Source organism: Ursus arctos, unplaced genomic scaffold (genome assembly GCF_023065955.2).
Source record: "Ursus arctos isolate Adak ecotype North America unplaced genomic scaffold, UrsArc2.0 scaffold_11, whole genome shotgun sequence".
Taxonomy (NCBI): Eukaryota; Metazoa; Chordata; class Mammalia; order Carnivora; family Ursidae; genus Ursus; species Ursus arctos.
Window position 1 is genome coordinate 64,283,532 of NW_026622775.1, and position 14,875 is coordinate 64,298,406.

The window sequence follows — 14,875 nt, forward strand, 5'->3', positions numbered from 1 at the left end:
CCTTTATAAAATGAGTATGTTGGATCAGATTACCTCAGAGGTTGCTTCCAGATCTAACATTCTGACTGTGTAAAAGGTATTAAAAATAGACTCCAAAGATACAGCTGGTCAGAAGGTGTCCACACAATAATTTCAAGGGTTTTTCTCTACTTCTAAATAGGGCATGTGTCACCAAAGATTGGTGTAATTTTGAGGTCCTGTTTTGTTTTTGTTTTTTTTTAAGATTTTTTAAAAAATTTATTTATTTGACGGAGAGAGGCAGCGAGAGAGGGAACACAAGCAGGAGGAGTGGGGGAGGGAGAAGCAGACCTCCCACTGAGCAGGGAGCCCGATGCGGGGCTCGATGCGGGGCTCGATCCCAGATCCCTGGGATCATGACCTGAGCCGAAGCCAGACACTTAACGACTGAGCCACCCAGGCCCCCCATCATCTAGTGTGTTAATTGAAAGTAACCAGCATTTCTTTTTCAAGATGTAGTACATGGATTAAGAAGTTGTGGTCCATATATACAATGGAATATTACTCAGCAATCAGAAAGAATGAGTTCTCAACATTTGCTACAACATGGACGGCACTGGAGGAGATAATGCTTAATGAAATAAGTCAAGCAGAGAAAGACAACTATCATATGATTTCTCTCATCTATGGAACATAAGAACTAGAATGATCAGTAGGGGAAGAAAGGGATAAAGAAAGGGGGGGTAATCAGAAGGGGGAATGAAACATGAGAGACTATGGACTATGAGAAACAAACTGAGGGCTACAGAGGGGAGGGGGGTGGGGGAATGGGATAGACCAGTGATGGGTAGTAAGGAGGGCACATATTGCATGGTGCACTGGGTGTTATACACAACTAATGAATCATCGAGCCTTACATCGAAAACCGGGGATGTACTGTATGGTGACTAACATAATATAATAAAAAATCATTATTAAAAAAAAAAAAAGATGTAGTACAGTACATGTTAAAAGGTGTTCTGAGAAAAAACACCTCGTTGCCATTAATCAGTCATAATTTAGGAGCCCCTAAATGTCTCACTCCTACACTGTAATGATGTCACATGGTGAAATGTAACTGTGCTGTCAACAGACTAAAATAACAACCGTAGGATTCTGACTCAACAGCAGGCTCCAAGTAAACTGTGATATAAACAAACTGCAGTGCTCCGTGAGGAAAGAAGATCCATTTTAATATTTCTATTTTGAATCAATACTTTGTTTTCCAGCTCTTTAAGATGACAAACCTAATTGCAAATCTTTGGAATGGAGACTTGCTCCAAACCAGAGAATATAAGATTGATTGAGGCCCTCACAAATAATGCATCCCCAATTCTCTTTCTTGCCAGGGTAGCGGCAGAACCAGATCTGAGCTGTCTAGTGGTTTTCCTCTTCCCCCCTCACTCCCACCAGTTTCTACTTGGGTCTAGATGCCTTTGGAAGAACTGGATTTGCTTGGACCTGCTTAGACTTGGTCATTGGCCCTTGAAAGACCATTATTTTAGGGATGCCTGGTGGCTTAGTCAGTTAAGCGTTTGACTCTTGATTTTGGCTCAGGTCATTGTCTCAGAGCTGTGAGATTGAGCCCCACATTGGGCTCTGCACTGGGCACGAAGCCTGCTTAAGATTCTCTCTCTCCCTCTGCCTCTGCCCCTCCCCACCCTCTAAAAAAAAAGACTACTGTTTCCTGAGTAACACTCCCCACCTCCCACCCTATTCCTTTCCCACTTCCTTCTCGCTGACCATCCTCCCCTCTTCAAGTCAATGCCCCTTTGTTTCCAGTGCCCCAGATTGTCACTGGGAACCATGATGGTCATCTCATCCTCCTTTTGAAAAGAGCTTGTGGTCTTGGGACCTAACATTTTCTTCTCCCCCCAGCAGTTACTGCAAATGTAGGGCTGCAAGTCAGGATAGGGAAGACCACGGTTCCAGTGAGGAACCCAGTACAGAGTTGAGCTGAACAGACAGCCTAGAACCAGTGATTTTTAAAAATTTATAAATGTAAGACTTTGAGCCTCTGCTTGTCCTTTCCAATAAGGAAATTGAAAAGACCTCAGCAATTCCTTTTAGCTCTAAAATTCTATGACTTTGGAAGCTTTTTTGTTGTTGTTCAATCAGTAGGTGTTTGTTGAGGGCCTGCCTTGCAACCTAGACAGATTATAGAGAAAGTGGTTATAATCCACATGGGAAGATGTAATGACCAGAGACAACGAGAGAGCCATAGCAAACCCTATAAAGCCCATGTGGTGTGTGGGTTATAAGTGGAATATGAGTTGGGAGGAGCTAGATCCCCTGGGCATCTGAGAAGTGCTGGTGCTGGTGACTTGAATGGACCAACAGATGATTGATAGGCTTTGGTTAGATAGAGGGCAAGAGTTTGAGAAATATCTGAATCCACATTTTTTTAAAAAGATTTTATTTATTCGACAGAGATAGAGACAGCCAGCGAGAGAGGGAACACAACTAGGGGGAGTGGGAGAGGAAGAAGCAGGCTCCTAGTGGAGGAGCCTGATGTGGGGCTCGATCCCATAACGCCGGGATCACGCCCTGAGCCAAAGGCAGACGCTTAACTGCTATGCTACCCAGGCGCCCCTGAATCCACATTTTTAAATCTTCTATAGGTTCTCTTCTATTTTCATCCAGAAATCCCAAGTTTATCTGTTGCCATTATTTGAGGGTCCCAGTAGCCCAGGTGAGGGTTAATAGGGGGCAGGGGAGAAGGGCATCCTTTTTCTTCTTCTCTAATGTGAGAAAAACGTCTACCTGTAATGTCAGAGATTCTCTGGCCAGGAACAAAACTGACATTTCACTGGCCTTCAACCTGTTGTTGAACCAATTATTTCAATCCCCATTTTGTACGCCCTTTCAAACTAGAGTTTGAGAGTCTAAAAAAAGAAGGAAAGCATTATCTGTTAGAAGCATAAAACCAGCTCCTTCTCCGCCTCCACTAAAAGGGAAGAAATGGGCCTTAGCTACTCTCCAAGTGGAAACATTCTTACAGCACCGGAGAATTTAGGCAGTGCTAAGAGGAAGGGAAAAACATCAATCCCAATTTTGAAAGCTGACAGCGGGGCTGAGTGTGGGAGTGAGAGAGACATTCACATCTGTTCATGACTCTCCCTTGCTTCCTCTCTCCATAACTCCCTCCTCCGCCAAACATTCTCACATCAGTCTCCTTTCCTCATTCATTCAAATACACATATGACTGGTGCTCACAAAAACACCTCTACACTGATATATAAATCCACTCACATCGTACCAATACATCCATAAAGCTATTCCTTATCACAACCAATTCATTCAGTCCAGCAAACACAAGTACGCGTACTATGCTGCGTACTCTGCAGTAGAGATGTAAACACGAATAAGACATGGTGTCTGAGTAACTCGTGTATAATAACAAACCCATCCAGCTAAACACTGAGTTGTAAGCCCAGAGGTAGACGTACACAAATTTCTAATCCTACAAACATATCAGTGCATGTCCACGCCGAAATATAAAAACAGAGCTACTCATTCATGAATTTCACAGGTTCTCATACTATTGATATTTGGGGGAGGATCTCCATTTTCCTGTTTTTCCTTTGTCCGTTTTTTCATCTCCTTTCCAATTCTAAAATTGACGTCACTCTACAATTCCATTCTTTTCTTATTTCTTGCCTTTAAAAAAAATTACTTTTTCTTTAAGATGAATTATTCCACATGGAGAAACTGAGAAAAACGATAACTGTCTCCAAGTTAAAAATAAGTAAAGTACCCTCTCAGGAATGAAATCTGTCTTTTTCTACTCAGTTGGTATATGAAAAGACTGTCAATTTTTATTTATTGATACTTTAATGATATCTTATAATGGGTATTTTGAGCCATGAAATATAAAATCATTCCATTCTTTTTATTTATTGTAGGTATTTGAAGAAAGAAGAGCTCTGCTTGGAAAATGGGTAACCATTTAAAATAAAGTTACTTCTCTATTATGTTATGTCACATTATCATAGACCCCAAAGAATTCAGTTTGAACATAAAGTAATAAGTGATCACTCATTGCCTGAGAAATTTGACTGGTACTCTCTGTACGTACCCATTAGGGTGGTATACTCACAAAGTAGGGTTTATAAAGGCGAGTTGGATCTGAGACGACAGCTTGGTAGCCAGCACAGTTCATCCATTGGGTACTTAGCATCCATCTACACCCTTCTACTTATGCTCAAATTTCCGAAGGAAAACTGTAACAACTTTATGCTTTTATTTAACAAGACACAACTATCCTCTACACAACTGAAAACATCCGCACCCTTTTCTCAAAGGAGACATAGAGTCCCAGTGATCGTTGTCCTTCCCTGGGTCATGATCAGTCTCTGAGCAATGTTGGCTACTCATCAAATTCCTCTATGGGCCCACCTGTCTCTACCACCCAAGAGAATTGAAGACATACAGTCTTGCAAAAATATGTACATGAATGTTAATAGCAGCATTATTCGTAATAGTCAAAAAGTGTAAACACCCAAATATCCATCAACTGATAAAAGGATAAACACAATGTGGTCTATCCATACAATGGAATATTATTCAGCCTCAAAAAAGAAGGAAGCTCTGATACAAGATACAGTATGGATGAACTCTGAAGGCAGTATGCTAAGTGAAATAAGCCAGACAGAAAAGGACAACTATTGTATGATTCCATTTATATGAGGTACCTAGAGTAGTCAAATTCATAGAGACAGAAAGTAGAATAGAAATTACCAAGGGGTGTGGAATTATTATTTAACATGTACAGAGTTTCAGTTTGGGAGGATGAGAAAGTTCTGGAGGTGGATGGGGGTGATGGCTGTACAACAGTGTGAATGTACTTAATGCCTTTGAACTGTACGCTTAAAAATGGTTAAAATGGTAAATTTTATGTTATATATATATTTTAAAATTTTTTTAAAGGTAAGAAAATTTTAAAAGGAAAGAGAAAGAAATAAAGTACTGATACATGCTATAACATGGATGAACCTTAAAAATAATATGCTAAGTGAGGGGCGCCTAGGTGGCTCAGGTCAATGTCTCAGGGTCCTGGGATGGAGCCCCACGTTGGGCTCCCTGCTCTGCGGGGAGTCTGCTTTTCCCTCTCCCTGTGCCTCTGCCCCTCCCCCTGCTTGTATGCTTTCTCTCTCCTTCTCTCTCAAAAAAATAAAGAGAATCTTAAAAAATATATATGCTAAATGAAAGAAACCAAACACTGAGGCTGCATATCATATGATCCCATTTATATGAAATGTCCAGAATAGGCAAATCCATAGAGACACAAAATAGATTAGTGCTTTCCAGGGGCTGGGGGATTGATGGTAATGGGTATAGGGTTTCTTCTGGGGGATAACAAAAATGTTCTGGAATTAGATAGCAGTGATGGCTACACAACCTTGTGATTATTTTAAAAACCACCGAATTGTACACTTAAAATGCCAAATTTTATGGCATGTGAACTATATCTTAGTTTAAAAAATAAATCAGGATTACTTTAAAAAAAACTATACTTAGATTTCTTAACTCTTGTTAGGTGTAATCAACTTGAAATATCCCATTTTTAAAGCATACAGTCAACGCTTTTTCCTAAAGGGAACATCTCTGACCTGGAAGATAACAGTGGGTGGGACGCCCTTTCCTATGAGTTACTGAAACTCATTTCCTGAGTGTCTTAGAGAAGTTTGGGCTGCTGTAAACAAAATACACAGACCGGGTGGCTTATAAACAACAGAAATTATTTCTCATAGTTCCAGAGGCTGGGAAGTCCGAGATCAAGGCAAGGGCAGATTTGGTGTCTGGCAAGATCCCACTTTCTGGCTTATAGATGGGCATCTTTTTACTTTTTACCTCACGTGGCAGGAGGGGAGAGGGAGCTCTCTGGGGTCTCTTTTATAAGGACACTAATCTCATTCATGAAAGCTTTACCCTGGTGCCCTGGTGACCTAATCCTCTCCCAAAACCCCCAGTACCATCACCTTGTGGGTTAGGTTTCAACGTATGAATTTTGGGGGGATACAAACGTTCAGGCCATTGCACTAAGATTAACGTAAAATACTATTTCTTAATGTTCTTGGTTGTCTTAGTTGGTCACCGATTCTTTTTTGTATTGGTCTACAAGCTCCAGTCTAGGATATTTGTTAACCTAAGTAAATTTTTTAAAAATTATATACATAGTATATCTGGAAGGATGCACAAGAAAAGGGTTTCCCCCAGGGAGAACTGTGACTCTAGGACAGGGTGGAAGGGACTCCTTTAGCTGAATAGCCTTTTGTACCTTTTGACTTTTTTAATCATGTGACTATATTACCTATTCAAAATAATAATAAAATTTTATAAAGTAAGTATGATAAAAATTAAGAAATGAAAAATACTAAAAATTTAAAATCTAGCTGAGTTTTTCTCATATCCTATTTACATTTTTAAAACTAACTTTATACCTGTTACCAACAACTTAAAATGAGACTTTTTTAGAACGACTATTTTTACACAATTATTCCACATACTATCAGTGGAAATCCCTTAATTAATGTAGCCAAGGCTAGTGTTCAGCCAGTATTTGGTGTGACCAACTTTTCATTCGTTGGTGGCATTACCAGTTGTTAAGTATTTTTGATATCACCCTGTCAAAATTCAAGGTCTTCGCACTTTTTAAAAGATCTTGTTTATTCTTTTCTTTTACCATAGCTAATAGAAATATATTTGCGAAGATCACTAATTATCTCTCTTCTCCAAAAGATTAATTTACAGGGGGAAAACATGGTTCTATATCTTGCTCCTTACACAGTCCTCGACACTATCAGGCATTTAATAAATGCTTTCTAAATGAATAAATGATACTGGTTTTTCTCTTTTGTCCCACAATAAACTTAATCCTCAAATTCACTATATCGTGTGGTTATCTATATACCTGCACACTAGCCACATGAATTGTTTGAGGGGCATATTTCCAATTTGCCTTATTTAATTTCCTCTCTCCATTTTAGTTTTTATTATTTTTTATTTGTTTTTTTAAAAGATTTTATTTATTCATTTGACAGAGAGCGCATGAGCACAAGCAGGGGGAGTGGCAGGCAGAGGGAGAGGAAGAAGCAGGTTCCCAGCTGAGCAGACAGCCGGACCAGGGGTTGGGATCCCAGGACCTCTGGGATCATGACCCAAACTGAAGGCAGACGCTCAACTGACTGAGCCACCCAGGCGTCCCGGCATTTTGGTTTTTAGGTTTTTTTGTTTATGTTTCAGGAACACCATAAGAGGTTGATAACATAAGAAATACATTTCCACGAAAAGAAAGGAAAAATAAATATACATTTTTTTTTTTTTTACTTAGCATTGCTTGGACTATTCAATGTAGGGATCAATTATCAGTTTAAAGCTCAATCTAGTATTAGAAGTACAGTCAATTTTTAAAATAATCTGGACATTGTGAATAAGATGTAAGATGAAACCTATCCAATGATAGACAATCCAAAAGATATTTGGCCATAGAATGTCATTTTTGTTTATACATTAGCACGTGGTCTTATCTAATAATGGTCTGTACAGTAACAAACAAAATAATTAAGAGAAACTGAAAAACTCCTCTCCTTTCCTGTTCCACGCTACTGGTTAATCCCTTATCTCTTAAATCTTCTTTGCCCTTCAATACTTGTTAGAAAAGACAATTACCTCCTAAGAAAAACAGCTCCCAGAAAGTAACGGCAAAAATATTTTAGTTGGGGGCTCCTGGGTGGCACAGTGGTTAAGCGTCTGCCTTCGACTCAGGGTGTGATCCCGGCATTATGGGATCGAGCCCCACATCAGTCTCCTCCGCTATGAGCCTGCTTCTTCCTCTCCCACTCCCCCTACTTGTGTTCCCTCTCTCGCTGGCTGTCTCTATCTCTGTCAAATAAATAAATAAAATCTTTAAAAAAAAAAAAAGAAATATTTTAGTTGAAAAGAAAGCATCTCAAACTTTTTCTCACCTTTTATGTTGTTAACAGAAATAATAGTGGGGGCACCTGGCTGGCTCCCTTGGTAGAGCATGCAACTCTTGACCTCAGGGTTGTGGGTTCAAGCCCCACACTGGGTACAGAGATTACTTAAAAATAAAAAGGAAAAAAAAATAAGAATAATAGTGTTACAAAGAGTTTGAAAAAAGTAGGGGGCATTACTTTTAATTTGCTGGCAACAACCATAATCAGAGCTAAAATTCAAAAGAGAAGGAAGAGAAAATATTTTGCAAGTTGCATGATAGGTAAAGATTAATATCTAGGATTATAAAGAGTTCCTACAAATCAAGCAGAAAAATACAAACACCCCCCATGGAATAATGAGCTAATAGAAGAATGAGAAATATACAAGAGTACATAAATGGCCAATAAACATATAAAATATGATCTGTTTCACTAAAATTAGAGAAATACAAATTACAGCAATGAGATTCCCAACTTCTCCTTTTGCCTATGTGACAAAAATTGAGGGGCTAAACACTATCCAATGTAAGTAAGGATTTTGAACCTGTAACTCCACTTCTATTTATCTGTACTAGAGAAATATTCACACAGGACATGAAAAGGCATGTTTCAGAATATTGCAGTTGGGATTTTTTTTTTTCTTTTCTGTTCTTTTTTTTTTGTATTATAAATGCTGTCAGTAGTAAATTGAGTAAATATATTGCGGTATAGCCACAATGAAGGAATGAATGAGAAAATGAATATGCAGTGAATGAATGAGAAAACAATATGCTCTGGGTTCATTACATATTAGGTCATTTATGGCTGTATTTTGTTTTTTAAACTGCTGCACTGTATCGTATAGGATGCGTATATTTATTTAACTGTTTCCTTATTGATGGCTCTATGTGTATGCAAACGCATGGAAATGCATAACATTAAATTGTGCGTGTGGTTATTTCTGGAGAATGGAATGAGATTGGATGGGAAGGAACAGTTACAAAGGATTTTCATGTTTAATTGTATATGTACCATTTTGAAACTTTTAAATAATAATGTGTTCACACTTTAATGTGAAAGTCAGTTTTTGATAATAGGACTCAGAAATTCAACCAGAGAGGACCCGGTGGCTCAGTCGGTTAAGTGTCTGCATTTGGCTCAGGTCACCATCCCCCATGTCAGGCTCTCTGTTCTGCCCCTCCCCCCACTCATTCTCTCAATCTCTCTCTCTCTTTCTCTCTCTCTCTCTCAAATAAATAAATAAAATCTTTAAAAAAAAAAAGAAACTCAACCAGATTGAGATAAATAACCAATAAGCAAACAATAACAAGCCTTCCTCTTCATCTTGTCCCTCACTCGCTGTGAACTTTTCCTTGCCAGTCAGTGTGAAATGACTGGAACCCGAAGGCTCTAGCAACTGTCCTCACTTCCCGCATCTGCAATAAGAATCCTTGGAACAACTACTCCAAACATAGGATTTTCACAATTCTATTGGGTCCAGAAAGCCCAGTAAAAAGGCATTAAAATAATTATAAAATATAATCATATCATAATTGTGATATAACATAGCATAATACAATTGATATAACATAATACTTTTTTAAAAAGGAACTAACTGTAAAGGGAAGTACCGTAGGAGATACCAGGATGGGAGAATGGTCCTAGCTACTCCCTAAATCTCACATACTGGACCCTTGGCTATTATGTTACGGGTATTTTTATTTGAGAGGTGATGGGAGAGACGTAGATTATCAAATTCCTGGACAGTTAACTGTTCCATGGATTATTGACTTTTTGGATTACTCCTAGCACCTTTTAAATTCCAAAGGGATTTTCCCCAACTGTGAAGCATTCTTCTGAGTCATCAACCCACCTTCAATTGATAGGAGTTCAAGGAATGCAAATTCATTTTCTATTAGCCTAAACAAACACAATTAGAAAGGAAAAATCCCTTGAGGCAAAGAACACCTATCAAAGCCAGATATAAATTACCTTTTGACCATGGTAATCAGGGAAATAAATGAGAAACCAATGTAATTATCTTTTTAATCTCTAGAGGAAAATGTTTTAATGTTTTCTTTTATAGATTTCTTCAGCATTTTATAATCCTAGGGTTCTTTTATATTCATTCTAAATCACTGTTCTTCAACCTGAGCTCATTCTCTTTTTGTGGGCAGCAATGAAAGTAGATGAGCTAACCTCAGTCATTCTAAATGTACTTCCCATCCTTGCCAACGCACAGACATGATAATCTTATGCTCTTTAATTTAATTGTTTGCATATATATTCTTTTCACACTGATTTAACCCACATACTTATTATTCTTAACATCGCTTTGATATTTTATGATAGCTACCATGTCTACTATGAGGTGTGCACCTTGTTAAGAATTTTATGCATAAATTATTTTATTTAATCCTCACAGCAACCCTACAATTTAGATATAATTATTCTTAATGTATAAATGAGGAAATTGAGAGGTTGTTAATAGTGGAGCTGGAATGTAGTGATTTATTTCTAAGGAGTATTAGAAATAATAGGATACTGTAAGTGAGACTTCCAATGGCATCATTCCCAAACCCACCATCAATCTGTAATGCCATACTTTCTCTTGTCATGTTGAGATATTACAGTTTGCATAGCTGATCCCCTGTGGTTAGGCATTTTTGGTTATTTCTGATTTCTTGCAGTGATAATAATATCACATGAAAATTTTTTTTGTAACCATAATCGTCCTGAGTCTCATGTAACTCAGCTTCTACAGAACCACAGAGCACTGCCTAAAAGTAATTTTAAAATGAATTCCAATTTTCACTTCACGTTTCAAAGAAAAATCACAGCAGAACCAGTTTAAAACGCTTGACAAGGGGTGCCTGGGTGACTCAGCCGTTGGGCGTCTGCCTTCAGCTCAGGTCATGATCCCGGGGTCCTGGGATCGAGCCCTACATGGGCTCCCTGCTTGACGGGAAGCCTGCTTCTCCCTCTTCCACTCCCCTTGCTTGTGTTACCTCTCTTGCTGTCTCTCTCTGTCAAATAAATAAATAAAATCTTAAAAAACAAATAAATAAAACTCTTGACAATACTTCTCAGGTCTCCCTTTGTTAAACCACAGAAATTCAACTGAGTAATTTAAAAGATCACATTGACTCTATTGAGCAATTTGTGAATCAGGTAGCATCCTGTCTAGCAAATAGGAGCTCCATTGAGCTACAGAAAAGGAAAGGTTTTGAAAGGTAGAGAGGGAGCCTAACAATGGAAATTATTAGCAAAGAACGCATTGTTTTAGGTAAGATTGCTTTCCTAAGGGGAATGGAAGTGGTCTGTTGGTAAATTTCCTAGTGCTGACCAGGAAATTTCATGTTGACTGGCTAAAGGTTATATTCCTGGGGGATAGATAATATTACAATTAGGTTAGTATTAAATCTTGGTTTGCTGACATGGGTCCCTTAACATAAGTGACTCCATTTTGTACTGTGGTTTTCTTTTTAATACCTTCCTTCATTCCTCAGTTCTCTCACAGTCTCTAATTGCTGTCGAGGCAATGACATTCTGAACCCCCAAGCTCCCAACAAGCCAAAACCTAACTGCTTTTCTCTCTCTTGACACTTCCCGCTTGGCTCTTCATTTTATAAATCAGTGTGGTTTCTCTGGCATGGTTCTTTCCTTGGTCCCAGTCATTCTGGTCTGGCTTCTCTCTTTATTCTAATAATCCATCCCAAAAGGAAAGAAACCCCCCATTGTGAAAGCTGGAAATATGAATTGTGCAGAAATAAGAGAGGAGAAATCAGGGAATACTTGCACATGAATAGATTTTATTCAATTATTTGTTAAAGTTTGGGGTTTTTTCTTCCCTGCTGCAAGCCCACTATCAAGGCCCCTACCTGTTATGTCTTTCCACAATGTCAGGATTCCAAACTCAATGACACGTCACTGGGCATTACACGTCACACAAAACAGAGAAGCTATAACAAGGGGCAAGAAGTTAAAGAATCAAATGTGAGGTCAGTCCCTGAGTGCACAGTTGAGGTGAGGCCTCGGTCCAGTCTAGGTCAGCTCTCAGCTCATACTACTTATTATGTTCAAGCAGTGGGGAATCTGTGTGATGTTTAAGGTCAACCAGGCAAGGCCTTTGGTCGGTACGGTCAGAAGTGGAAGGGTCAGTATCTGCGGTCTGACAATTTGCTGCAGAAATCCTCTGTTTAAAGGAGTTGTATCAGTCTCGTGCCTTTGCAGGCCTCTCCTGTATCTAGTGATTATCAGCACTTGGTCTTTCCAGGTTCCCGTGGCCTTAGTGATTATCAGCCCTTAGTACTGCCAGTCTGTGCTGGTTTGGGTGGTATCTGGTCTTAGATGCAACATCCTTGGCTGCTTACCTCACTACTTGACATGAGTGACTCCATCTTGCTCTCTATGTTCCCTCTTGAATTATAGTTTCCAAACTGAGATTCCTGAGTCATGAAATAGATCTATAATAGTTCTGATCAAGAAGTATTCTTGCCGATTAAAAAAAAATACATCATATGACTATAACGAAGTTGACTCGTCATGCTTTATATGCCTTTTTAGGTAGTCAGTGTATTTTATGATTACAACTAAAGTTCCTTATAAAATTCTCACCAGCTTATGACAACCATAGAAAATTTATATATGTTAAATTCAATAGTATACAAAATACATGTCGCCCCAAACTTTCCTATTTCTCTTCTCTAAAATGGGCTAAGGAAAAAAAGAGAGGTTTAGACCTCCGGTGAGTGGCTCATTCAATTGGCAGGTGTTCCTGTAAGAGCCTTTCTTTTGGTTTTGGCCAGCCCTCGAATTCTTATCTTTGATCAGTCATTGATCTTGGGACTGATTCAGGGTTGTCTCTGGGAAAAATAGTGAAGTAACCAAAGCTTTTGTTTGGCATGCCCCAGATTACTCTGGTATCTACTTCCTGTCTCTGGCGCTCTTTTTTTCCCTCAGGTCTTCCTATTGACATTTTCTCTCCAATCAATCATTTACACATTAGTGGGACTTTAGCCCTTCTCAGGGATATTTGCATAGTATGCCTTATCTTCAGTTGTGAATGCAAAGCTTTGTTTCTGGTCCTGGAGTTTGGCATTTACGAGCTAATACAGAAACTCTGGCCAGAGAGGGGCTGCCCAGGTGCCTTCTCTTCAAAGTATATATATATACATTTGTAAAGATTTTATTGATTTGTTTGACAGAGAGAGAGTGAGAGAGCACAAGCAGGAGGAGCAGCAGGAGAGGGAGAAGCAGGCTCCCTGCCAAGCAGGGAGCCCACCGCGGAACTCAATCCCAGGACCCTGGGATCATGACCTGAGCCAAAGGCAGACACCTAACCGACTGAGCCACCCAGGCACCCCTGAAATTATATTCTTAAGTATATAATGTCTCAGTTTATGAATATGGCCAGTTCCCAACTTAATGTCCTTATGTAACTACAAGTTCTGAGGTCAAATGCACTGTTATGTACACACTCAGGTCTTGCACATGCTCATATGTATAAATGTGAGAAAGGACAGGTAAGTGGCAAAACATAAAATTTTTTAATTAGGGGAAGATATACACGCTATTCATTAGAAATAAAATATTAAACTCAATTCTATGCTATTCTTATCCCTTCCTCTAATAAATCTCTGGTAACAGGCTAAACCTGCAGGGTTTTTTTTTTTTTCACCTTTCTTTTTTTCCAGTTTGACAAATGGACAGACTCTCAACGGAGAAGAATCTTGACAGGCCTGTTAGAACGTTGCTCCCTGTCACAGCAAAAGTTCTGCTGTCGAAAGCTTCAAGAAAAAATTCCAGCAGAAGCTCTGGATTTTACTACCAAGCTTCCAAGGGTGTTATCTTTATACATCTTTTCTTTCCTGGACCCCCGAAGTCTTTGTCGTTGTGCACAGGTAAAGGCAAAGAATCAGTACACAACATTTTGTAGTGATAGCCTAGAAAATTCTAAACTGAGAAAAAAAAAGCACATGTGCAAAACCAAGAAATAGATGAGATGTTTAAATCGTTTAAATTAACCCCCGCCTTCTTTGTGCCTCTGTATTTACTACTCAAAAGTAGATGTAAAATGATGTAGGACATCATTAGTGTCCACAGAATAGTATTTGCTGGTTGGGAGACAAACATATATATGAAATGGTTCATCGGCAGAACAGTCTCATACTGCATAGCATACAACTAGAAAACAATTCTAAATTGTATAGTGTAGGCTATTCATAAACAGAAAAGCTCAAAATAAGGTACTAGTGGGGTATGTACAAAGAGTACAAGACTAAAAGAGTTCTGGGGGCGCCTGGGTGGCTCAGTTGGTTAAGTGTCTGCCTTCGGCTCAGGTCCTGATCCCAAGGTCCTGGGATGGAGCCCCACAGGGGAGCCTCCCTCTCCCTCTGCCCCTGTTCATATACTCTCTCTTTCGCTTACTGTGTCTCTCAAATAAATAAATAAAATCTTAAAAAAAAAAAAAAAGACTAAAAGTTCAGAGTGAGTAGACTCACTTCCAGTGGCCTTGGAAAAGGGGCTGACTGTTGTTTTCCTACAAGTCAGTCCACGGTCTATTAAAGTATACTTCCATTACTTACAAGATAAAGCTGGTAGCCATTTTGTTGAGAATTTTCGTAGAGTCTGGTTAACACCGGAAATTACTTGTTACCACATGTTCACAGTGGTGTAACAGAATTTTAGTCTTTAAAATTAAGAAAATGAAGGCAGTAAGAAAGAAGAGTTAATAAATGGTGTTGGGACAATTGGGCAGCTGTCTGAAAAAAAATTCTAGTAAGATAAAAGATTGGTATGAAATCAAAGGAAACCATTAAAGTACTCAAAACAGGAAAGGAAGCCTTTTTGAGTATTCTTTAATACCCAGAAGCCTTAAAAGAAAATATACAATTTAGGGGCACCTAGGTGGCTCAGTCGCTTAAGCATCTGCCTTTGGC

General features: G+C 38.9%; 1 protein-coding gene across 1 annotated transcript in view; it reads left to right on the forward strand.

The window, feature by feature from the left end:
• Positions 1-14,875, forward strand: part of FBXO16 (F-box protein 16) — a 49,004-nt gene that overhangs the window by 8,147 nt on the left and 25,982 nt on the right. Inside the window, exons 3-4 of the mRNA XM_026518924.4 lie at positions 3,903-3,938; positions 13,631-13,837. Coding sequence (XP_026374709.2) covers positions 3,903-3,938; positions 13,631-13,837 — 243 coding nt within the window. The remainder of the gene's footprint in view (positions 1-3,902; positions 3,939-13,630; positions 13,838-14,875) is intronic.